Raw genomic sequence first — 26,317 nt, 5'->3', positions numbered from 1 at the left:
CCAGGCGCCTAGCTCATGAAGGTCTATAAGTTAGCTCTCACTCATTGGAGAGTGTGTAGAGTACTATTTGGTGTAAACTCCTTTGGTTAATATAATTATGTGTGATCCTTAGTGGAAACTATGCTCTCTTGTCAAAATGTTTTTCCTTTTTTTCCGATTGGCCTTAGGCCCAAGATCCTCTTGTAGTTATTAATTTTTCACCGCCCATAGGAGCTTAATTATCCACCCGTAGGCGACGCCGCCGAGAAAACACCAATGGGGGTTTTGAACCCAGGATCTCTTGGTCCTAGGCAAACACCTTCACCACTTGAGCTATCACCTCATTGGCTATGCTCTCGTCTTTATAAGTATTGTGCTTAGCGTTATTCATTATGCTTAGTGCTAATCAACACTTTGTGTGTGCTACTCTATGTGAGTGTTGATCCAAGCTTAGTGCTTAATCCATTTTCCCACTATTAAGCAACTCTCTCATTTCCAACAATTGGTATCTCACTGCTAGTTAGCAGTTCACACAGCTAGTTAGCAGTTGACAAGTGCTAGTTAGCAGTTCTCAACATTGCTTAGTAAGCTTAGTTCTACAAAGGATGGGGGGCTGCGTGAAGGGAAAGATCACAGGGGAGGTCTGCGTGCTGAAGGGAGAAAGGCTGGACAGGCGGGGGAGGGGGGGGGGGTGTTGTGGTGGGGGGGGCTGAGCACAGGCAGAACTCTCAGGGGGCACACGCGGGAGCGATCTCTAGCTCCGCGTAGCCTGTATCTTTTAGATGAAATGCCTTTAAGAGTATGTTGGGTAATATTCCTATCTCTGTTTTCTACTACAATAATTTTGTATAAGCTCAATCATGATAGGCTCCAGTGCTATGTCTGTTTTCTAATGGGATCATTGGCCATTACCACAATTGATTCATTGAGGAGCCATCCTTATCCCTTGGTTGACTCTTCAACTTTTCTATGATGTATTATATTTAAGACTTCTTGAAAAAGAAAAAAAAAGACAACTTGAATTCTCATAGTAGAGGAGGCATCCAAAGAAGCAACTCTCCAATTCTCATTGTAGAGGGGGCGTTGGAAGGGGTAACATTTTCAGTCTCTCCAATCTCTCAAAGGAGGAAATGTTTGTAGCATTGGGTGTCCCCATGATGCCCAGTCTTTGATCAAGAGGCACATGCCTTGTCCATCTTGTTTGGGTCCTTTTGTATGTAAATTGCTGTGACATTTGTACTTTGGATGTCATCGAAGAGTTTTAATTTCTTTAGCTACAGAAACGGATATCCTTTGATCAAGAGCCACATGCCTTTTCCATCTTGTTTGGGTCATCCTTTTGTATGTAAACTGTGACGTTTGTACTTTGGATATCATCGAAGAGCTTTAATTTCTTTAGCTACGGAAATGTGTGTTTGGCACTGAATGCATTGCATTTTGACAGATGCAACTCCAAGCAGAGAAAGTCTCACACCTAAATGATGAGAATAACCGGATGATAACAGAAGCGAGGGGTTTGAGAAAAAGTCTTGAAAATGCTGAGCACAAGCTACATTCTGAAAGCCTAGTTCTTCAAAGAACAGAATCGGAGGTATCATATCCATTATTGCTAGCTTAACAATCCATTCTTGAAGGTTTTATTTGTGAGTTCTCAATCATGGACTTCATCATGACACTTCTTAGTAACAACTAAATGGATGAGGTTTCTCTTGAAAACATGGGGTGCTTCAGGTTTTATCTCTTAAAGAGAAGCTTTGTATGGAGGAAATCTCTAGGAAGGCAGCTGAAGATCAGTGTGCAATCAAGGTGAATTAAGCATTTATTTTTTTAGCAAGTTCATTTAAACATTCCTTTTCATTTTAAAATTTTCCATTGACACTCCCAGGCGATTAAGCACTTGTTAGCTCAAAACGAAATATAAACTAACTAATAATCAAATGCATTCTCTCATCCTTATGATCCACAGGTTGGTGAACTTGAATCTCTTGCTGAACATCTGAATACAATGACATGTGATTTCAAGGTGTTCTGTTCTGCAAAAACTCAGCTTTTTTGAAACTTATGTTCATACCCTGCAAATGGAGCTTTTGACATTCAGGTTTTTTTTCTTGGATTCCCCAGCTTGTTAAGACTCAGCTTATACAGGCGGTCTCTGAGAGAGACAATTTGGTCGAGGATCTCAAAAACCTTACTTCTAAATTGAGCTACTTCGAACAGGTACAAAGATAGATGGTGTTATGCCATCGTATAAATTTCCTTCTGTTTAAGAGATATTGTAGATTTGGTTATAGGTGAACATGGGTTCGGGCCTGGCGAGTCCAATAATCTATTGAAACAATTTGTTTAATCCTTTCCTGAAGCTAATCTGTGCCAAGGAGGAAGAAGAGAGAGCGCTTTCAAACTCGTACGACCAGCTTGTTGAAGAGCATCAACAGTTGAAACTAGCTGCCATTGAGCTTGATGCACAGGTTTTGGACCTCCTATAGACAATATCGTGTAACAATCTATAGGCTGAATCGAAGTGTTCATCCTCTACCTACCTTGTTCTCGATAACAAAAATCCCAGTTTTCTGACTATGACTTGTTGAGTTGTGAAACTTATCAAACTCCAGGCACAGCAGCAAATATATCAACTCCAAAACATGGAAGAGTTGCTCCGAACTACGCAAGAACATTCAACTTTTCTAGAGGAAGAGTGCAGTAAACTGAAGAATGATTTGAAGGTAAGACTTGTAACAAGATTGTTTCACTCTTGATTTCTTTCTTCTTTATTTGTCACCATCTCTAGGTTTCTACATATACAGTTTGAGTGAGACTGCAGGGATTGATGCACGCTTACATCAGTTTTGTAGTGATTGTAAGAGGTGTAATTTCCTTACAAATAAAGAATGCATTTCTACGTTTGTTTACTTAAGGGACAGGTTCTTTATTACACTAAATTTTGAAGGGGAAGTGAGGTAAGAAACTTTTTTTTGAAGACCCTTGTTGGCTATAAGAAACTTCAGGGTACTTAGAAAGGGGGAGGAGGGGGTGGGAGGTCTCGATACTACTTCTTTTAAAGCACGAGACCAAAAAACTGGACTAAGGGGTGTAGACAGAAAGCAACTGTCTACACAAACAAATTATAGTTAGATACACAATTGAGTAGTCTGAGAGAACAGAAGGCACTTCACCACTGCATTTTAATACAATGAACCCAACAGCCATGCACTTTAGATGATGGAGGTTTAATTGCCTAGGAACTCATTCTGGACGGAGGCTGATTCTTGTTTGAGAAAAGGGGGAACTGTGCAATGCACTGTGGAGGTGGGGGAGTGTGTAAGTGGGAGAGGGTAAGGTTTGTAGGACAGGACCAGGCTTACTGGTGGTTGATCATGGCTGGCTGACTGTGTTCCACAAAGAACTACCTTGTTTCCTCATAAGGTGCAGACAGTCATATCTTTGTAGTCACCATGTGTCTTAATAGCCTCGTAAGTTGTGAGAGTTTACTTTCACCTCTTAACACCTGTAGGCTCAGCTTTTGGAGAGGTCTTGGAGTGCAGTGTCTACTTGTTGATCCTCTCCCAGGGGCAGCAACATTTATCATAAAGCTGTCTTCCCAAGGTCAAGTGCTTTTGGCTGACCCACTCTCTGTGCTTGGAAGTCATTTCTGATATGACATTGAGGTGGCATGCCTCATTTGTGGGCAGCTGTACTTGTGGGCATGCCTCATTTGTGGGCATGCCTCATTTGTGGGCATGCCTCGTTTGTGGACATTGAGGTGGCATGCCTCGCTTGTGATCGCCTCAGGAGGATGAGGCACACTTGTAGGAATGCATTGGATGACACTGCTTCAGGTTTCAGCAGCATGAGCTCTTCACTTATGGCTGGTCCAAGAGAATCAAGTGCGTCGGCCCTTGAGAAACTGCAATCAGCATGTCCTGCAATGTCCACAGTGGCTGCCTTGGCAGACGACTCCACAAAAAGTACAAAGAAAAGTCGTGGAGGTAGAGCACACCGATTTAATTTGCATTGATCCTATCTTGAACGTTGAGAACTCTCCCATGGAGAAGCTGAACCCTGAGCGGAAAAACAATTCCTGAAAATAGATCCAGGAGAATCTTCTCACCAAGTCTTTTGAGTAGGTTTATGGTTCAAGGTACACCTTTCATGGATTCCACAGCCATGGTGACGTCATGATATGCAACTCCCATCTAGCATTCACTGTGTTGATTGAGACTTGCGGACTTCTACATAGGTGGATTAGGTGAGCCATCCCTAGCCGTGGAGGGAAACTGTCTCATGGAGTTTATAAAATTTGCACTAATTTAAGTTTCTGTTGCATTAGTGATGGTATGAACCATCATCGTGACTCCCATCTTTGGTGTTGGTCACCAAAACACAAAGCTGCACATGGTGGGAGACTCCATCCTTACTTGCTTATGTGTCTTTGCAGTCTTCACACATTCCAGTTCTTTTTTGTTTATGGACTTTTCCTTGGTCGTGTCGCCGCCAGAAGTAGGTCAGCAGGAATTAGCTTCACCTTGCAGATACCCATGGATATTCTGCTAGTTCAGGAGCATAAGATTGATGCCGGCCAGTGCACTAGATTTGGCAAGTTTTTATCTGGGCACACTTTCTATTCCGCTGCAGATGGAACCAAAGGTGGAGTATGAACTTCCGTGACAGCTGCATTTAATCCTTATATGATTGGCCATGGCGTTATTATCCCTGCCAGTTCATAGTGGATTATGCTCATGCAAGGTGGATTGAAAATTGGTGTGGTGTGTGTGTATGCTCCTAACCTCAGAGGAAAAAGAATTCTTTTTTGGAATGCCTTCATGGAGACTCTCCCTCAAGCAGATCATCAGATCGTTGGAGGTGACTTCAACATGGTTGAGCATCATTCACCTGCTTGAAAGGGCATCTTCGGAGAGATTTATCTTTTCCTTTCATGGCAGGGACTGTTGGTTAAAGCATGATTTCCCATGGGAAGCCAGATTCACTATTATGTTGATGATTGTGCACTTGATAGAGGTTAGAGGTTGCACTATCTTCATTGCTCCAGGCATCTCAAAGTCAGACCATTATCTTGTAGTTTTGTGCATGAGACATCTAGGGAGTGAGAACTCTCCTCCCCGAGTATGCATTACTAGAGTCTATTTGCAGAGTTATCACGGCATGGATGTTTGGAGAGCTTATGATGTAATTCCACCGGTTGGTGTGGAATGTTGGTTGAACACAATGCCAATCAATACACTTAAATACACTAAGATTTAATGGACATCAAGCACAATACAAAATGTAATTCGCTGAATTGACAAGCGACGCACAATGGGCCAAAACGGGTGGCCCCTCCCTCAAATTATCTTGGGAGATTCAAGTACATAGCATCACGAGCATTTCTGACCAGATTTCCATACTAATGCATATGAAGTGAGTATTGCAAACAATATGGTTGTCGATGAAGATCTCCAAGGAGCTGTCCATGTTCCCCTCCATGTGTTTTCTATTGTTCCACCCAAACATGGTAGAAACAATCTTCAGGAGAGCACGTACTGGACCTAGCGGAAAACCAATCCTCTAGGCATTTCCAGGCATGTACTCACAGGAACAAGTCCCAGCGGAAAGCCAATCCTCCAGGCGTTTCTGGGCATGTACACATAGGCAGAAGTCTAACGGAAAGTCCACCAGATATTCCGGGCATGTACAACGGAACATCTAATCCCAAACATGACAATCCGGGCAGGAACACATCTAGTCCTAGTGGAAGATCATGTCCACAGTATCACATGACAAGCATCAATCCCATGCATAAACATAAACCAACAGCCATGGATGGTAGTCCAATGCATACACATAGTGAGAAAGCAAGGGTGGACCATTTGGGTGGCCAAATGGTGACATATGATGCTCCCTGACTCTAGGCAAAGAGTTGTTCTTGCCTTAGAGAGTGTCAATGATCTTTATCACAAGAGATCTTGGAGAGAGAGAGAGCCATCAGGCAGAGGGAACTTGAGAAACACCTTGCTGCCTAGTGGATCTGAGATCCATTGTGCATCGTTAGGGCTGAGTTGCGTACAGAGTTTCGTTATCATGTACACAGTCATTCTGGATTCAGATGGGAGGTAGGTGTAATTTGCATTTCTTTCCTGCCCATGGCCTCTCCCATAACAGGGAATGCGTTAGAACACATAGGGAGTGCTCCACTTAGAGCCCAACATGGTTCCTCTGATTTTTAATTCCATGTGTTATCTACAGAGGCTCACTCCCCTCAAAGGGATAGGGCATAATAGAAGATTTGGGATGCTGAATTTGATTTACATAGAGAACAAGAGCTTTAGTGATCCAATCAAGATGTTCATGGACCACTAAGTATAGAACCTCACTAAGAAATTAGTAGATGCTAATGATGAATGCCTAAACCAAGAATGATTAGCAAAACAAGAATTAACACTTCAAGAATAACCTTAATGAGATTAGACAATTGTAAGAGCACAATACACAAAGAACCACATAGCGATTACAAAGCAGGGTACATCAAATAGCATGCTCTCACTCTCACATACTGTGTGTCCATGAGTATTTATAGGCCCGTTGGATCTAGGCACCTTCTTCCCCAAATCTCTCCATCTCTCCTACACTCTTTCCACCCTAGATGCTAAAGGAGAGGCTTTCCTACACCCTTAGAGCTTAGGCTAATATTTGTACCCTCACAAAGTAATATTAACCCCCACAAAGTTCCACGACTAAGTAATGGATGCTAGATCATCCTACCTCCAATACTCTCTCATGATCAAGCATGCATACCATGCAGGGTGTGCTTGAATCAAGTACTCACACAAAGTAAGTGCCCACTGACTATAGAGAATGTTTACATCACATAGAAAACCACAAAGGCGTCACATAGAAGTATATGTGCTTTTGAGAAGGCATAATCAAGATTAGCAATTTTGCTTCTTGTTTTTTGTTGGAGTCCTTGGTTTGGTCCTTGTCCTTCTCTTCCTCCTCATCTTTCTTCTTCTTCTTGAAGCAATCCTTAATTACTATGTCCTTCCTTGTTACAGTAGTAGCAAGTCATGGGGGCCTCTCCTTTTTGTCTTCAGCAACAAACTCCTTATCACCTAAAGAAGATATGACCCCTTACCTTGTCTCTTCTAGAATAAGAGACGAGACCACTGATGAAAGAGTAAGATTTATTTGATTTGCAATGGCTGAAACACAAGACACATAGGTGGAGGGCATATACTAGCCAACAAGATAAACACTGCTTCCTCTTCATCAATGTTAACTCCTGCACCACTAAGTTGATCTATGAGACATCTCACATCATTTACATGTGTTGCTACATTCAAATTTTCTATTTTTTAAAGCCAAGAAAGTTTTCCCCTCAAAAAGAGAATTTGTCTCTCCAAAAATGGACTTGAGCTTTATCCAAGCATGATGAGAGCTCTTAGAAGAGCGAATTTGATGGATCTGATTATCTGCCATCTCAGAGATGATGAAATCCAGTGCCTTGAAATCAGCATTGGCAAAGATGTAAAAACAAATCACAAAGAGCCATGTTGCCCAGAAAACCCAAAATGATAAGAAGCTCTTTATATCATAGAGCTTTACAATGATCACCGACGAATCAGATCACTCTAGGATCCTCTCTCCGTGTAGATGCACATTATTACAAAGGAATTGTGAAATACCAAGTGTCTTGGCATAATAGTAATAATTTGGCTTTGGCTTAGTCTTTTTAAATTTCCTTTCAATAACTTGAGGCTTTTGATTTGAGGATTCACATGAAGAGGGCATGATGATTTTACATGGGCAAGTTACCCTTCACAAATCTTTTATACCAAGGTTTAATGACATATTAGTCACTGAAGTTCTGAAGTCCATCTCTCACATGCATAAAAACATGCTCACAACAATTGTTTGCCACACATCATAAAAACAGACCCTTAAAACCTACAAAGGTCTTTGTTTACATGGGAATCTTAACCCTTACAACCACAAAGTTTTTAACCACGTTGCCACCAAACTGCATCAGAGTGTCATTCACACCACTGTCATGTTGCATCACCTCTACAAGGTTCTACTGCTGGTCACTCATTTTTGCTGTGCAGCACACAACTACACTGCCTGTCCTGCTGGCACAGAGCGTCTCGTTGCTTGTAGCTGCCTTTGGTTATTTGATGGCACAGCTTACACAGTCTGCCGCCCACTCACGGAGTTACGTATGTGCATCAGCTCACACAGTCTGCTGCCCACTCACGGAGTTACGCATTCGCAGCTCTACTCTTGGACCAAAAGATGATATACAACATTAGCAGAAGACTTCAATAGCGTGGTCTTGCGACCCAACACCCAATCATTCCATGCATGAGAAGAATCCATCCTAGGAAGGTACCCCAAAGACTGCACTTGTTGCTGCAACAACTGCAACTAAATACACTTGTAACCTCGGGGCATAGGAAATCTATGATGAGCACGGTGGAATGATAACATTCGCAACCGCCCAGGCAACAAAGTATCAGACATCCTCCAACAAAGTATCAGACATCCTCACAACACCCAGTCTCGCCATACGATTGAATTGCCGTCTATCCTAGTAAAACTCAACACACAAATCAATGATGCTATGAGGCTCTAAAATCATCACTCCCAATGAATTTTCAAGCCTCACAATATTCTCTCTAGCATAAGAGGGATGCAACTGTGCATAAAATTTATGTGTCCGACAATTATTATCCTTAAGGGCCTCCAACCGGGGAGATAACTTACCCCTCATGTAACTTGCCTCCTGACATTCAACAACTCTACGAGAGAGCCAAGTAACAACAGTATCCACTCTATCATTCACCGATGATATAGCCACCTGAGATTGCAAGGCCCCCAGTAAAGATTGCAGTAGTGTCAGCTCCTGCCTCCTTTTCAAGGCTTGATGAATACCATACTGACGAGCAAGACGTTGAGCATTAGACAAAAAACAATCCCAGGTTGACATTCCTTGCTGTATAAAACATAGCTGAAATTATCAATTAATTGTAGCATGTATCCATGAAAGATCTCATGATCAAGAAAGCTGTGATTGAAGTGCAAAGGCAGCCTCCCAAGCAAAGTTTTATAAACATCCACAGGCTGATGCATTATGTCCAAGAACCATTGGGAGATGATCCGAAAGAAGATGCTGCCTCTCCACAACCACTTTCAATATCTCAGGCAAAAATAAATCATTGTGCATAACATACATTCTATCCAGCTTGCTCCAATTACCAGGATACTGGCAAGATTGAAAAGTAAAGCTAGAATCATAAGGATCTAGCCAAGACCCAAATGTCTTGTTTAAGAACTAGAGACATAAGAGAGTCCCAAACCCACCTTTTTGGGTTATCGATTATAGAGTGAGGCGAATTAGCTTGATCTGTAGAAGAGCAGATATTAAAATTCCCATGAGAAAACTTGGTTTTGCTAACCTCAAACATTGTTGTAGATCCCGCCAAAGAGAACCACGATTCCCTACTGTATGGGGAGCATACACACCAACCAACCAAAGAAGTTGTTCTTCATAAATGATCACCACAACCATAAATCTACCATGTACATCTTGATGCACAATAGAAGGCTGAAAACGATCATGGACAATCATCATCACCCCTGACTAGGTGGAAGGGTGTCCATTGAAGAAAACATGAAAGCCTCTATGTATAAAGCCACCACCCGCCTGACTATGTTGTGTTAGAACATGAAGTCAAAGTGAGTGTTCTAGTGTGTCTAAAGTGAGTTTTATGTCTAGTCTTTGTGTAAGTGCCATGTGGCATATTGGGATTTATCCCATATACATGTGACACTTAGAGTGTGTGTGCCTATCCTATAAAGGCATTGTACTTTCTAGTCTTAGACAATCAATCAACATCAAGCTCTCTTGGTCTACATGTGAGTACTCTTGGTTATCATTGTTTTGCACTTGTATTGTCATTTCATTTCCATTCCGTTCCGTTCCTGTGCCTTCATGTGGTATCAGAGCCACTGCTCCTTTGCTCCTAGAGATTGAGGAGAGGGAGGCCAAAAAGAGAAGCCATGCCCTCTCTCTCTTTCTCTAAGTGCAAGAGAGTATGCTCTCCTCCATCTTGAAGACCTCTACTACCTGCTGCCCGTCTTCTCCAAGTGGCTGCCCCGATTTCTGCTCCACGTTTGCTCCAATTGCTGCCCACCATCTGCCCCAACGTTGCTGCCCTGTAAGCCGCTCCTGTCTCTTCTACAGGCCGCTGCTGCTGTCCACGTTTTGCTCCATCAGGCCGCCTCTATTGCTGCAGATTTGTCCGCCATATTCTGCCCCGATTCTGCCCTGAATCCAGGCCGCCACATTCCTGCGCGTCTTCTCCAACAGGCCGTTGCTGCTGTCCACGAATTTCTGCAACAAGCCGTTTGTTGCTGCCGCTCCTGTTCAGGCCGCCACACTCTGCTGTCCTGCTGCCGCTCCTGTTCAGGCCGCCACTCTGCCCAGCTGCTGCCCGTAATTTTCTGTTCGAGACAATGCAGGAGCTGCCCCACATTGCTGTCCTGAATTGATGCTGATCTGTTCGTGATGATGGAGCTGCCCACGAATTTATGAAGCCGCTGCCCTGCTTTATCTTCAACAGGCCGCTGCCCTGCTTCATCTACTCCAACTACCTGCTTCATTTCCTACTCGGGGAATTGACGTTCACAAGGTTCCACCTCTGAATTTGCTACTTGCAAGTTGATTGCCATGGAGTCCTCGAAAACAAGTGCCTTCATTGAAAAGTTCACTGGTAAGAACTTTCCGACATGGCAAACAAAGTTGCGTCTTATCCTTATGAAAGACGGGGTGTGGAATGTTGTTTGTGGCAAGGATAAAAAGCCACAATCGGATGAGAAGAAAATTCTACACTGGGAGAATTTAAACGACAAAGCCCTTTCTCTCATTGGTTTGGGTTTGGGTGATGAAGTTATTCATCATCTTGACTTTGATTCCACTACTCAAGAATTATGGGAGAAGTTTGAAGGTCTCTTTGGCAATAAGGTAATCAATTCTAAGGTCTTCCTCCGTCAAGAATTCTTCAAACTCCAGATGAAGCATGAGGACTCTCTTCTCGCTCATCTGAATCATATGGAGTCTCTCATCACTCAACTTGCTGCGCTGAAGGCCCCAGTTGGGGATGAAGACCAAGTCGCGGTGCTCCTCACGAGCATTGAAGAAATTCCTAAGTATCGGGAGATTATACCAGCATTAAGAGTGGCAAGCATGAGCTACCATGACATGGTTGCTATGCTTCTTGATCATGAAAGAAGGCATATTGATACTCCTGACGCCAATGCACTATTTTCTAAAGGGAGGTTTCCTAAAGGGAAAGGTAACTTCAAACCTTTCAAGTGCACTTACTGTGGAAAGCTTGGTCACACCGAAGATCGTTGCTTCCAGAAGCTGGCCAAACAACAATCTAAAGACCATGCCAACTTGGTTGGGACTATATCCAACGAAGACGAAGACGATGCAGACACCTCTACTCCAAATCATGCTCTCACTGCTCACATCCAAGATCTCTCTCTTGATGAAGAGGTCTATGCACCGGATGATCTTGACTTTGTTTTTTGAGTGTGTTGAAGGTACTCTGCCTTGGGAGTCCCCCTAAAATGAATGCAAATAAATCATGTGTGTTGAGTCAATAAAGGTTCACAGCCTTGGATTGTCCTCCTAAAATGTTGTAATCTTTCCTGTTTTTTTTCGTGTCTGACTCCCCACCATTCTGTTATGGAGTCAGGAGGGGGATGTATTGTGGAGTCATGTATTGGCTTTGATAGGATCTCAGGTTGCTCCAGTTGTCTAGACCTCTGAGTTGTTCATGCATCCATGCATGATGAGCCTCTGAGCCATGCTTGATGAGCCTCTGAGTCATTTGTACCATGCTCACTAGCCTCTGAGCCATGCTCACTTGCCTCTGAGATTGTGTGGGAACTATGTCTAGTTCTAACTTGGAGGTTGGTAGTCCGTCATTGCCATGTTCTGTTCTTGGCTCATTCCAGTAGTCTCTCACCTTGCCTTCATCGGGGGGTGTTAGAACATGAAGTCAAAGTGAGTGTTCTAGTGTGTCTAAAGTGAGTTTTATGTCTAGTCTTTGTGTAAGTGCCATGTGGCATATTGGGATTTATCCCATATACATGTGACACTTAGAGTGTGTGTGCCTATCCTATAAAGGCATTGTACTTTCTAGTCTTAGACAATCAATCAACATCAAGCTCTCTTGGTCTACATGTGAGTACTCTTGGTTATCATTGTTTTGCACTTGTATTGTCATTTCATTTCCATTCCGTTCCGTTCCTGTGCCTTCATGTTGTTTGTGCTCAACCGCACAAAGAACATCCCATTTGTTAGACAACAATGTTTGCCACAAGACATACTGCTTCATATGGGAGGAAATCCCCCGCTTATTCCAATGAACCGGCTTCATAAAGAGAAGAAACAAACTCAATGAGAGCGAGGCTGCGGCCTGCCCTGCCTGTCATTAGCAGCCAACACTACACATACATCACCCATATAGTCACCCAAAATTGCAAAAGCATTTTGCAAAACCCCAAAAGATGGTTGACCGGATGAAGAGGGCTGATTCCATTGTTTACCTCTTTCACTCATATACCTTCTATCCCCAGGGGTGACAACATGGCCTTGTCTATCAAAAACCAGAGAAGAAGGCTCATTAGCCCTGGTAGATCAAGGGCGCAAATTATATTGCATAGGAAGAGATCCACGTTCCTGGACAGAAGGCTGATGGTCTCAGGAATGAGCACCACCCTAACGTGACGTAGCCCGGCGACCATAAGTAATAGGAGGATTCTATAAATTTTGGATTTTCCCTTGGCTGGATGGCTGATCCATCTTTTTTCCTTTATGACTAACCACATCTTTCCAAGGAACCTCCTCCTGAACTACTTGTTTTCCTCTATCCTCAACCTGGTGGTGTATATCAACATGTTGTACATCAGAAGTATTGTCTGTGTCCTCCACAACCATGTAAGAAGCCTCCTTGCCGACTTGAGACTCCACCTCAAGAGGCACCCCCTGATCTTTATCATTGAGCTTGAACTCAGCCATGAAATGCCCCAATTGACCACGTTGAAAACAATGTCCAACAAAAGCTCCCCAACAGAGCTTGAAATGCAGACACCTCATTCCTAGTGCCTTAAGGCGCAACCATGGAGGATGGGGACAAGTGGTATTCCATAACACACATAATCTGTGTCCTATGAGGTGTCACTTGAATCATCCTCCTCAGTTGCGACACTTTTCCTTGGCTTTCTCTTTTGTCTTCTTTATTGGCTTCTTTTTTCTACCATTTTGGCCAACTCAACCAGCTCCTCAAACTCCTCTTCAGTTTCGGCCTGCTTTGTGCTGACAGTTGTGTGGATATCTGGCTTAAGCCCTTAGATAAACCAATCTGCAACTATTTGCATTGAGGGTCGGGTTTGTTCCGCCACTCTCTGCCTTAAGCTTAGCAATTTTGTTGCATAGGCTTCTACATCCATGTCTTCTTGTCGGAGTTCTCTCATTTTATCACAGAGTTGAGTTGTAGACTTTATCTTGCGAAATCTCCCCAAAAAAGCGGTCTTGACCTCTTTATAAGTCTGGAAATGTTTATCATGGTATCTTGATACCCACTCCGTGGCTCTATCTTTGAAGGTGTTCATGAAAGAATCTTTGCGGATTTCACTCAGCTCTAGCTCTTCCCCATCCCGAGGTCTGGCCACTTTCCAGTATTGCTCAAACCTCCTTATGTGCAAATCTGCATCTTCCCCTTTCTCACCTCAGAACACCAAGAAATTTTTGGCTATGATGCCATGGCTCCTTTGAACCTTTTCTAGGGGTTTTGTTGTTATGGTTGTTCTTTCGAATTTTGTTGCTCCACCCTTCTTGGGCTTCCTCGACCTGAACGTCCACCCAAATGGGACATTCTTGCTTAAGAATTTCCTAAAACTCAGCCAAGGGTCTCCATGGAACATCATGCACCAACTGGCCCTTAAAAAACAAAGGCACTTTTTGAAGCACCAATTGACGAGCTTTAGGCATTTTAAACATAATTTCAAAAAATCCCCTCGGTCCATCAAAAGTTTCATCTACCACATCTGACTGCAAAAGGGAAGTCAACCACTGATGGATCATATGCATTGGCAGCAAGCGCCCTGTTAAAAAGAAAATTGCAGCCTTATCATGGAAGGCTGTCAAGACCTGCAAAACACGAGGTGTGTCCATTGACACTTCTAAAACATCCTCTTCTAGGATATCCACTGCCTTTGATTCATTATGTTCCACATTTTTTTGAAGAAGGGAATTCGCGAAATCCAACAAGTAATCCCAATCCACCTGTGCATCATGACAAACATTGTTCAACCCATCACCCAACAAGGGCATATTTGTCTCCGGGGTTGCTGCCACAAACATAGCCTCATCTTTATTGTCACCGCCAGAACATTTAGGCCTCTTAGAAATGCCTAGCTCATGAAAGTCATCCTCTGTCTCGCCTTTGTCAATATCAAGGCCCAAAGCTGGCATTGTCTTGGTAATGAAATTTTCACTGAGAGTCGACATCTCTCCCACTTTCTCCTATCTCTCGCGCTCTCTCTCTTTGTGTTGAAAGCCCAGCAGAATATAGCTGTACAAATCCGTAAAACAGCAACCCAGAACCCTAAAACAGTAGTACGAAACCCTAAAACAGCAGTACAAAACCCTAAAACAGGCCCAGAACCCTAAAACAGAAGTTTGAAACCCTTAAAACAGCAACCCAAAACCCTAATATAGCAGTTCAAAACCCTAAAACAGCAGCCCAAAAGCCTAAAACAGCAGTTTGAAACCCTAAAATAGTGAAAAACAACAGTTCAAAAAACCTAAAACAGTAATAAGAGAGGAATTCAAAACCCTAAAACAGTAGAAAACAGCAATTCGAAACCCTAAAATAGTAGTAGACAGAATTTGAAAACACTCTGTGTCTATCACGAGCCGTTATGGACACACACCTATCTTTTGGGGTGAGATGTGCAATCGGCCAGATCTGCACCTTGTCCCACTAGCCGAGAGTGGAGACTGCCAAATATGGGGCCAAGGTGGACGCACCGGAGGACTGGATATGCCACCTCTGTCACATAGAGCCCGAGATAGAGGATCATTACATATGTCGATGCCTTGTATACTATGAGATTCGGGGGAGGTTCCATTGCCTCTTCCGAGTTGGGTTCCGACCACTTTCTAGGATCATGGACTTCCCGGATCAGAGATGCCTAGGACTTTTTCTTCTAGTGCTCCGCAGACACAGGGAGCCCTTAGTGAGATCTAGATCAGTTGTACTTGCTCGAGGACCAACACACAGAGCTCTCACCAACTTTTTCCATACCAGCACTCCGAGGGATGATCCACCCACCATACTTGGACCACAAGCTAGTGTAGGAGCTCGGCCGAGAGGTCCAGAGCCACTGTGTTATGCATAGCTCGATGCCCCTCGCCCATGGCCCTCGCCCATGGCCCTCGCCCATGGCCACGCCACCAGAGGAGGATCCGGGCCATCATCTCCCATCATCGTAGGACCTTCTCGCGCCAGCTCAGTTTAACCACCTTGAGCACCATGTCAGAGCGGTCCATGAGGGATGTATTAGGGTGATATGAGAGCTCTCTGCTCAAGTACCTAGATCAAATTTTATAGTTCTAGATGGTCTCATAGGTCATTTTGGCCTTTTGAAGACGTTAATACAACTTTCTTTCTTTCTTTCTTTGGAGGCGCCTACCTCGCTTCTACGACCTCTCCATTCTAGACAGCCCCACGGCGGAGATATTTGATGTGAGGAGAGGGCAGCACTTCAACTGATCAACATACATGGATCTACTTGATATACATTTTCCAGTATTTTCTACTCAGTATCATCTAGGAGTCTTACTTACAGTTCTTATAACTGTAAGACTATCAGTTTATTGTATTTTTCAGTTTCATTTGGTTGTTCTCTTTGATGAGACACCAACTTCAAATGTACTCTCAATTTTGGTCTCATAGGCCATTATGGCCTCTTAGAGACGTTAAGATATCATTTCATTTCTCTCTCTTTTTCCCCCCCCATAATGGTTAATATATATTAATTACGAAAAAACAACATACAACAGGTTGCATGACCGCTAAGAAACATGTACAAAATCAGGCCGCATGGCCACCAAACAAGAACATGCAACTCTGAGTGGCAAGGATGCCATGCATATAGCTGTACACCAAGGATCAGCCTGCTCCCTCGTAAGACATCCAACAAACACCAAGGAAAAGAGCTGCCACAAGAGCAAGCCTCTCAAGCTCTCTGTCGAGGAGGTAATAGCACTGTATGCATAGCTGCACACCAGGGATGAACATGCTCCCTAGTGAGATGACCGGCCAACACCAAAGATGAAGTCTGCCATAAAAGTAGCCGTCGCAAATGGCCTACATGGCCATGAACTCCATGCTGAGCATCAAAGAGGAAAGCATTCCTCATCGTCCAGTTATGCCATAAACCCCAGAATCTCTTGAAATCAAAGAGCATGTCGAAGTGTTGAGGATGGTGGCTGTGTTGCTGCCCGAAAACCCACTGACGTGGAGCTAGTGTAGTAGATGTCATGGAGCTCCAGATAGCTGAAAGATATGTCCAAATATGTCTGGCCACTGGACACACGAGGAACCTATGATGACTATTCTCCGGGTAGGCAGTGCAGAAGAAGCATGTACCATTAGAGATGTGTCTTTTACGAAGAGCATCCGCTAATGGCAACCCACCAATCAGCACCCGCTAGATGAAGACCTTGGCTTTGAAGGGAAGGGTTGAGTGCCATCCCCGAAACACTGTCGTTTGCCACCAAGAAGCTGTTTTTCGTAAATGCCATGTTTTATTTGCATGCTGATGCATCCACGATTTCTTTTTGATTTGCATGTGATAAACATCATGTGCGGAAGCATGCAAAAGAGACACATGTCCCAATAATGCCCAATCCTTCCATGGATTTGACTGATGTAAATCTGGAATGGGCTCAAAAGCAACCATGCGACTCTACAACTGATCGCAAATCTCCCTATAACCACGTGGGACATGAAAGAGGCGCCTCGCTGATCAGAAGGAAATCAGCCTGTTTTGTGAGGCAAGCATAATGTCAGACAAATACACCACACCCAATCTGGCCATGCGGTTGAATTTGGGGCGGATTTCCTGCTTGCCAGACCATGTGATCACACGCGATGTAGCCAGAATCTCTATCTGAAAGGAATTAGCTTGGCGGCGAGAGTCCGGAGGTCTCCAAGTTGCCATTTGCAACCCTGACACGAAGCTACAAGGTGATGAGTATGGGCAAAGACCTAATTTTCATATGCTGATCCGCATTAACCACATGCCACCATGAAGCTTGAATATGGGTATTACCATGATGTATGGCCGTATCCTCTATAAGGAATGTTACAATATCAATCCATGGCTGTTGCCCAGACTGTTGCCCAGAACAAGCGCATATATCCTGGAGAAGAGACCATCTTCTTGCTACCATATGCATTTGCACATCCAGTATAGCTGCACCTCCCATTCTCTTCGGCATACAAATGTGTTCCCATGAAACCCAATGCAAGCCAGCTTGGGAAATATTCTTTTTCCAAAGCATGAAACGAATAGGCTGCACAAGTGCAGTCAATGTGTTGTTGGCCCATGGTAGCAAAGGTAGGAAGTAAGACACCATCGGAAGCATTATTGCTTGTGTAGCTTTAAGTCTAACATGGAAACGCCAAGCCTGGGATTTCCAATAGACAAACTTATCTACAATTTTGCCTGAAATCCAGTGAATGAGCTGCTTTCGAGTGACATCAACCCCAATTGGATACCCCAAATGTCGGGTGACGGTGCCACGTGACACAATCTCCTCCTGCCAACCAAGATCATAGATATCCCTCTCAGTGCACAAAATGAGGGCTGAATTGCGCGCATTAATACTCAAACCCGAGGCTGTAGTAAACAAAGACCAAGCATCCATCGCCTTATGCAGGTTATGCTTATCAGCCTTGAGAAACATTAAGGAATCATCAGCAAGTGCCTGCCCAACAAATTGTTGTCCAGAAGGCAACGAAAGCCCAAAGAGCTCTCCATTAGTGGCCAAACACGAGAGCGTAGTTAACATTTGATGTGTAGCGAGAGCAAACAACAGAGGGGTCAATGGACATCCTTGTCTGATTGATCGGGTGAGAGCTATCGGATTCGTGGCCCTGCCATTGATCATAACTCGGGATTGAGACCCAAGACCAATTGTGAAAATCAATCTGGACATGCGTGGACCAAAGCCCATAATGCTCATCAGCTCTGCAACAACTAAGATGACCAAAAGCCTTCTCGAGATCCAGCTGAACCATGACAATCTCTTGACATGCATATTTTGCATAGTCTATACCCAACTGAACATTAAGTATGTTATGCAAAATGTTTTATCCCTTGATAAATCCATATTGTGCCGGATGTATTAATGTTGGTCGAAGAGCCTGCCTGGCAAGAAGTGCAGCATAGAAAAGGGAAAAAAATTGAATCTGAAGTGCATGCAGGCAGCTAGGCTCTCCTATCAGATCCCCCGATCACATATGCACATCGGGTTATGACACGCTCAAACCCGCCATTGGTTCAGGATCAACAATTGGGACAATCTCGGAGCTATCAACCATAGAATTACAATTTGAGGCATCGGAATGCAAGATCTAGAGATCCAACTCCGAGGCTATCTTTTGACCGCAAGGGGCGGGTGATTACTCTGTGGGACCGGAAGTCTTGGACCAAGCCATCCACTTCAGGATCTATCCCTGCTTGGCAAAATCATTATGCTGTCTTAGGTGGCTGTCTTAGCTGAGTACATGCCAGATGTTTTGGCTGCGTTGGATGCAAAGGATCGAAAAGGGAAGTAGATGTCTTCCTCACAGTGATTTTTTGCTTCTATCTAATGAAGATAGCTACATGGAATGTGCGTGGAGTGTGCTCCCGCAATAAGCAATACATTATGCCGCAGACTCTGTTGGGGAATAGTTGGGATGTCTCGTGTGCTATGGAACATAAAGATCGTGCGCAAGCTGGATCCTCTTTTATGCTCAAAGGTTATCGTGCATTTTATGCCGGGGTTTCAACCAACCAAAGTTCTGGGGTGCTAATGCTTGTGCATGATAAGTTGCAGCCTTCTGTTGTTAAGAGAGATGTCAATGGAAGGTTCATTATTGTGGAAATTACCTTTGAGGGAGAAATTCTATTGCTGGTTGGTTTGTATGCATGTGTCTAGAGAACGCAGTGCTCTTTGGGTGCATTTGAAAGAATGTTTAGCCCTTGGTAGACCAGGTATTCTTACGAGAGATTTTAATGTGTGTTATGAATTGTAGCAAACAACATCTCCTCACTCAGTGATGGATGAGCCCGAAAAAAGAGCGTGGATGTCACTTGAGGCTGATGTTCTTAAGCGAGATCTTTGGAAATGGCTTAATACTGATGATCGGGGATACACATTTCATTCCTCTCAGCATACAAACACTTGGAGAAGGCTGGATAGACTATACATTATGCATGATGATGACTTCCTGCCAGAAGTTTGACATATGGCGGTTCAAAGGCAGCATGTTCTCCCCGATCACTTCCCAGTGGTTTTAGAGATGTCTTAGCAGCCAGTGCATGTATATAAGCAACTGCTGATGATGACTAAGATCTCTCTGAGGTTCAACAACTCCTTCTTGGATTATTTGTTATTTGATGGTTATGTACAGCAGCTTATCGATCATTTTATGGGCGAGTTGAACCAATCTAGCTTGCTGGCTTGGGATGGCTTTCGTAACAACATACAAAGGGTCGCTCGCCAATATGGTATTCATCATGCGTTTAAAAAGAGGGAGGAGTTGTTTCGGATGCAAGAGTTGCTTGCTCTTTGCCACTCTTTGTTGATAGATAACCTGAGCAATGATCGTATACTCTCTTTGGCAACATTTCCGGCTCAGAAAGTGGCTGATTTGCAGCTGACATCCTCTTAGAAGGTGAAATTGAGAGCTATAAATGAGAGTTTGCATGACCACAATTTCTAGACACAAATTTTTTCATCGCTTACATGCTTTGTATGCTCGAGAAAATGTGGTTAGACCTCTCTCTCTCTCTCTCTCTCTCTCTCAACAAAGCATGGAGAGCCAGGAAAGACTCAACACGCAAGTGAGCCCCCATCCTACAGTTTGCAGGAGAGACAGAGAGGGTCACCTTCAAGAGGAAGAGGGTGATTCTACGAGGATTACAGGGAGATCCCATCTATTTGGGTGACGACCTTACAAGGATGCAGATAGAACACAGGAAAACATGCATGCCGAGAGTCCTACAGTCCCGGAAAGAGGGCAAGAGAGCATTCTATCGCGATGGCCGTGTCATCATCGATGGCAAGGCCACCGATTAGCGCCAGGCAGCCTATGGGACATCGGCTATGGAGGATCCAGATTGACAGATACACACATCAGTTTGGAACTGCAATGGAGCACTTTGGACACATCATGGGAGGATGAAGGAGGTCATGGAGGGACAAAACATCATACTACTTACAGAGATGCACTAGAGCCATGAGATGGGGCTACCCAAAGTAGAGGGCTATCAGTGGGAGTTTACATACGGGGGGACCACACAACAGAGCACATCGAGAGGATCTGGAGGTATAGCGGTACTCTTCAAGCGAGAGCTATAGGAGCGCCTACAGGTGGTAGCACATGACCAGGAGGCTAGATACATGTGGATTAGTAGACTGCAGCTCTCAGCAGACAGGGTGTTATACATTGCTCTATGCTACTTCTCTCCTAGAGGATCGAGATATGCCATGACAGCAAAGGAGGAGAGTAGAGGGGAGGAGGAGGAAACAGGGCCATTGGGAGAGTCACCATATGCAGCCCTTTCAGATGAGATCATACACTACTCCAACCTGGGGGAAGTCCTCCTTATGGGGGAGTTCAATGCACGGACACAGAGCCGACAGTGCGACATTTATGATTTCGAGCATCCCGAGGTGATGCACACACTAGAGGTGGAGGACGCGGGAGCTTGCACGGCGTCAGAGGACATGGGACCGGATAACACCAGATATGGTCATCACTTACTTGAGCTGGGAGCGCGACACCATCTCGTTATTTATAACGGGATGAGACAGTGGCAAGATTCAAGAGCACTGACATGCTTTCCTTGATCAGGGGGGGTAGCACAGTGGACTACATCATTGGGTCCATGGAGACCACACAAGGAGTGACATATTTCACCATCCCCCCCTGTCCTATTGGTGCGGATCACACGTACCTCTTACTGTCATTGGCGAGCTCCACACCAGCACCCACACAGGCATCGCATACAACTTTCTACTTCACCCATGACTTGGCAGACATATATGAGCATCATGTATATGACGGGCTATTCCCGATGGATCCCCTGTCACCTCTGGACACACTCACCACACCCAGCTGTCATCTCTACTACATACGGCCGCCACCTGCAGCTTCCCCCATCATACACACATTGCACACAGATAGATCTGGGAGCATGCCCCAGAATTGGTGGTATGATGATGAGTGCAGAGAGCTTTATAGACACCTCCGTGCCCAGAGAGCACTGGGGACCATTACACAAAGACAGACGAGCCGACAGATGAGAATCCTCACACGCCGTAAGAGGCATGCATATGAGGAGGCACAATACTGGGATATATACCACCTACTCATGAGCAGAGATGCAGCCACTGCATGGCGCAGGATGAGAGAGCCTCGCCCTCGTACCCCGATTGAGGATCCACACACATGGCACACATGCAAAGAGCCTCTACCATATCCCTCAGCAGCCGCCCATACCACAGCCACAGGAGTCAAGCCTACCACCTCTACTTTCTTTACGGCCTCAATGGTAGAGAGAGATATCTGCCAGTTTATAGCATGGGAGATCGGCTGACCACACAGGTATACAGAGTGAGCATCTTATTTATGCAGCTGACACACTTGGACACTTTGTTGCTCACCTCTTTATTAGGGCACTACTGGAGGGCCTACCAGCTGAGTGGACTATGCACACCATCATGCCTCTCCACAAAGTGGGAGACATGCTAGACCCCAGAAACTACAGGACTATCATGATTGGTCATACATTAGCAGAGTTGAGCTCATATGCAGAGAAGGAGGGACTGCGAGCACCAGGGCAGGCTGGATTCCGACGAGCTTTCTCCATTATTGACCATATATTCACTTTGACATGTCTGATTGACCAAACTATGGCGCGGGAGAAGAGATTATACTACTGCTTTGTGGATTTTTGCAAAGCATTTGACACGGTGCCATGAGAGAGACTCTTCCAGCGCCTACAGTCATTGGGGATCCCATCAAAGATGGTTTGGGGCATCTATGCTTTATATGAGCGAGTCCTCGGGCGCATACGATGCCCCGGGGGGCTATCTGATGTTATTGGTAGCACCATAGGTGTGAAGCAAGGATGCCCACTCTCTCCTACACTTTTTGGGCTATACATCGATGAGGTGGCTGACTTCATTGGTCACGGTGGTGGGGGTGGGGTAGACATCTTAGGTACCACAGTCCACATTATGCTATATGCAGATGATATTATTCTGGACTCTGAGTCGTGGATGGGACTATAGCACCTTCTCCATGCACTCGATGACTTCTGCACACAGAGGGGGCTTACAGTGAACCTTGGGAAATCCAAGGCCATGATTTTCCACACCTTAGGGCCGGTTCGACGACGACAGGCCATCTTCACACTAGCAGGAGGACAGGTAGAGGTGGTAGACTCATATGTGTACCTGGGGATTACATTTATGACTCCGCCAGGAAGATTTACTATGGCACAGACAGCCAGGGATAGACTCACACGAGGGTATGCAGCTCTGGCCATGGTAGAGAGACAGTGACACCAGGCACACTTCTAGGAGCCCCGCTTGAAGGGGTGGTTGTTTGACACACTAGCCACCCCTGCTTTGATGTATGCTACAGTAGTATGGGCACTTGGGCTCGCCACCTCCACATGGTCTCAAATAGAGAGGCCTGAGATTCTCATGCTTTCACGGATGATCCGCAGCAAACCCTCCGTCCCACATGACATTGTCTGCACGGAGTTTGTTGCGCCTCCTATGCTAGTAGAGGCCCTCTTCCAGACGATCTGCTTCATATAGAGGATCAGAGATATGCCATCACATCGACTCTCACATAGAGCTTTTGAGGCATCCAGGCAGCTCGCAGAGAGTGGAGATAGGAGATCATGGTATTCACAGATGATACAGTAGCTCACTCAGCATGGTCTTGACATAGATCACCTGCCACCTTTCCAGTATGATATACATGCACCACACATCCAGCTCTCTCACAGTGAGAGGAACAAAGTCCTTCGACAGGATTTATGGCAGGGATACACTCAAGAGACTTGGATTACACCCAGTCAGCCTCTACCGCCGAAGATGCTATACTACAGAGATCAGTTTATGCGTATCTCAGCGGATGGATTCATACAGAGACCTGGATACATGGATGTGTACATGCCTCACAGTGCCCGAGTGGTGATTGGCCAGCTCAGAGTGTCATCACACCAGCTTTAGATTGAGGCAAGTAGGGCAGCACGGATCCCCAGAGCAAAGAGGATACGCAGACTATGCCAGGAGGAGGTTGAGAGTGAAGAACATTATGTATGCAGATGCAGAGCATATAGTGTCATTAGAGAGAGATACACCACCATCTTCAGTGGACATCCCTCACTCCGCCAGATCATGGAGTCGGCAGACGAGCGCAGATTTGGCCAGTTCTTGCTAGAGACTTTTAAAGCGCCACAGAGAGACACTGCTACAGACTCATACCACACGGAGAGGTGGGCGACAGCTCCAGCTCACTGATTTCTTCTAGAGATCTATCCAAGTGCCTACCCTGACACAGGAGGGGGTTACACTTCAGCGCTGTCGTGCCACGGCACGTCTATGGTGTGAAACCATGCATGTGAGGCCATTAAATACAAATCCAGATGCATGGGATTAAGTGCTTGTGTACATATGGATGTATGGTGTGATAAATAAAGCTTTGTCATGAAAGCCCCTGGCAGATGTACAGGTTTGATGATTTTTCAGGAAGCATGTCAGTTGGCAGCATTGTTTGGAAAACTGATGATGTTCCTGATGACAAGGTCATGGTGTGGTGTGTGAAACCTTAGCAAGGATATGGAGTGAGAAGGTTGATTTTTTTTTAATATGGTTATTACTTGAAATGTAAATGTGTTGGATGATAGGCGCAGTGGAAAAATTAAAAATGGAAAAAGCTTGATTATAGCTGCAAAAGGTGGTATGGGCGCCGACGTCCTCGCGGGAAAGAGCAGAAAAACCAGAGAGGGGAGGCGGTGCTAATAGGAGGGGATTCTGCAGAGAAGCAGCGGATTCAACTAGCGTGGGCTCTATATAAAGATGCAGATATCTATCTTCTTGAGGACCCATTTAGTGCCGTTGATGCTCACGCTGGAAGTGAACTCTTTAAGGAATGCATGCTGGGAGCATTAGCAGAGAAGACAGTTATTTCATTGGTGAGCTAGGCGCAGCTTGAAGTCAGGCAGGCTGTTGTATGTAACATGTCCAGCCGTGCACTGTATGCCTTGTATTTTTCATGAATAAAAGAGAGGGGCAGGTTGCCGTGTTGTTGTATGTTGACAAGAGAGCAAGGCTACTGCTCTGTAAAAATAGAAAGGGCCTTGCCCATATGCTGTGTGCAAGAGAGGCAAGAAGGAAATGGCGCAGCTTGTACATGCAGGTTCATTTCTTCAAATCGTTTTTTTTCTGAGTAATCTGTGAGCAAAAGAGAGTGGAAAAAGAGGCTTGACCAGGGAAATTCTACAAAGACAGAAGCGCAGCAGCTGCTGCAGAAAAAGGAAGATAGCCGCTTGGTAAGAGGAGGCCTTGGTGATCGTGGGAATAGTGAGAAGACGGATAGGTGGGGCGACTGGAGACTGCAGGCTTTACAGCGTTAACTGTCTGACTCCTTCCCTTACAAGGAGCTTTTGAATGGGATCATTTCAGAAGTAGATGGAAAGTGGGTTGTAAAAGGTGCAGCTGATGTTGATACTTTCAGGCTCCAAGAACAACCGTCTTTTGATAATGAAGGATGATGCGTCTTTGGTTCTCGCCTACTACAAGGATGGGGCAACTGATCCTACCTTTCTCTACTTTGCTGACTCCTTGAAAGAGATGAAATGTTGAAGGGAGCTGCTGCAGTTTTGGATCCATTTGCATCTTGTGGGTTTTGATTTTTTTCTTGGATTTTGGAACTATATGATGGTTGGTTTGGTCATGTATATGAGGTGACTATGTTGGCCTTGATTTTATAGTTTTGTTGGATGTTGAGCCTCTGATGCTCTATGATGGCCATGTGAATCTTTTATGTGAATACCATGAGGTGATGTCCCTTGAAGAGCTAACTGTTTTATTTCCTTGCGGGATTTTGGATGTAACTCTCACAGCCAGACACCCAGTGTGTTCCCAGCAACACCGCCCACGTCACGACAGCTTTGGTGAACCCGACGTGAAACCGCTGGGGTGAGAGTACGTAGAGATGGCTAGCAAAATGGAGCATTTATATGCAGAAATGAAAGAGCTTGAAGAGCGGTTCAGGAAGATTGAAGAAGAAAAGCGAATTCAGGAAGCCGTGGAAATTGTGATGCAATTGGTATATGACAGGGTCAATATATTTGATGGTTACGATCCAGAAAGCTATCTAAGGTGTTATGAGACAGAGATGAAGAATCAAGGGGTTCCTGAAAACATGATGATTGCATCTTTTGCATACCTTGTAAGTCCTGATTTAAAAGATGAAGTGCAGGAACTAGCAGAGTATTACTCCAAACGATGGAGTGATTTTGCAGATGCACTTATTTATGCGAGTTCCAGGTATAATGTGAGCTGTGATAGTGTTCCAGCAACAATCCGAGCCAATTTAGAAGCGGTTGTCGATGCATGTCTTATGGAGGACAATCAATTGCTATTCAAGGCTGATACAGAGATTGTGGAGGCTGTTTATGCTAAATTGGGACTGCAAAAAGCCATTAGTGAGCAACAAGGCCTTCACAGTGCCAAAAGGGATGCTTTGCTACAGCCTCATAAAGATGCAATGGGTGAACTGTGCAAGTATAATCTGTTTTCTGAGGGTGCAGACATACAGGGTCCTATGATCATACCAAATGATGTGTGTATGCCTATGCTTGAGGAAACACTTGATTCAGAGAGCTTCAGGACAGGTGTTTCGAAGGGTATTCCTCAGGTGTCGTATCATATGTGTGAAGAACAGCAGGAACCAATGCTTCTTGCTGA

General features: G+C 44.7%; 1 protein-coding gene across 1 annotated transcript in view; it reads left to right on the top strand.

Annotated features, from left to right (window-relative positions):
* The window catches only part of LOC147606821 (uncharacterized), a 200,344-nt gene that overhangs the window by 142,361 nt on the left and 31,666 nt on the right, over positions 1 to 26,317 (top strand). The window contains exons 14-19 of the mRNA XM_086791117.1: positions 1,424 to 1,570; positions 1,711 to 1,785; positions 1,946 to 2,002; positions 2,101 to 2,196; positions 2,340 to 2,447; positions 2,592 to 2,702. Of these exons, the coding sequence (XP_086647243.1) occupies positions 1,424 to 1,570; positions 1,711 to 1,785; positions 1,946 to 2,002; positions 2,101 to 2,196; positions 2,340 to 2,447; positions 2,592 to 2,702 (594 nt within the window). The remainder of the gene's footprint in view (positions 1 to 1,423; positions 1,571 to 1,710; positions 1,786 to 1,945; positions 2,003 to 2,100; positions 2,197 to 2,339; positions 2,448 to 2,591; positions 2,703 to 26,317) is intronic.

Source organism: Cibotium barometz, chromosome 56 (assembly GCF_041138505.1).
Source record: "Cibotium barometz isolate CiBa-2024 chromosome 56, ASM4113850v1, whole genome shotgun sequence".
NCBI classification, from domain to species: Eukaryota; Viridiplantae; Streptophyta; class Polypodiopsida; order Cyatheales; family Cibotiaceae; genus Cibotium; species Cibotium barometz.
The sequence above is the reverse complement of the archived record's forward strand: the minus strand, read 5'-3'. Positions and strand labels throughout refer to the sequence as shown.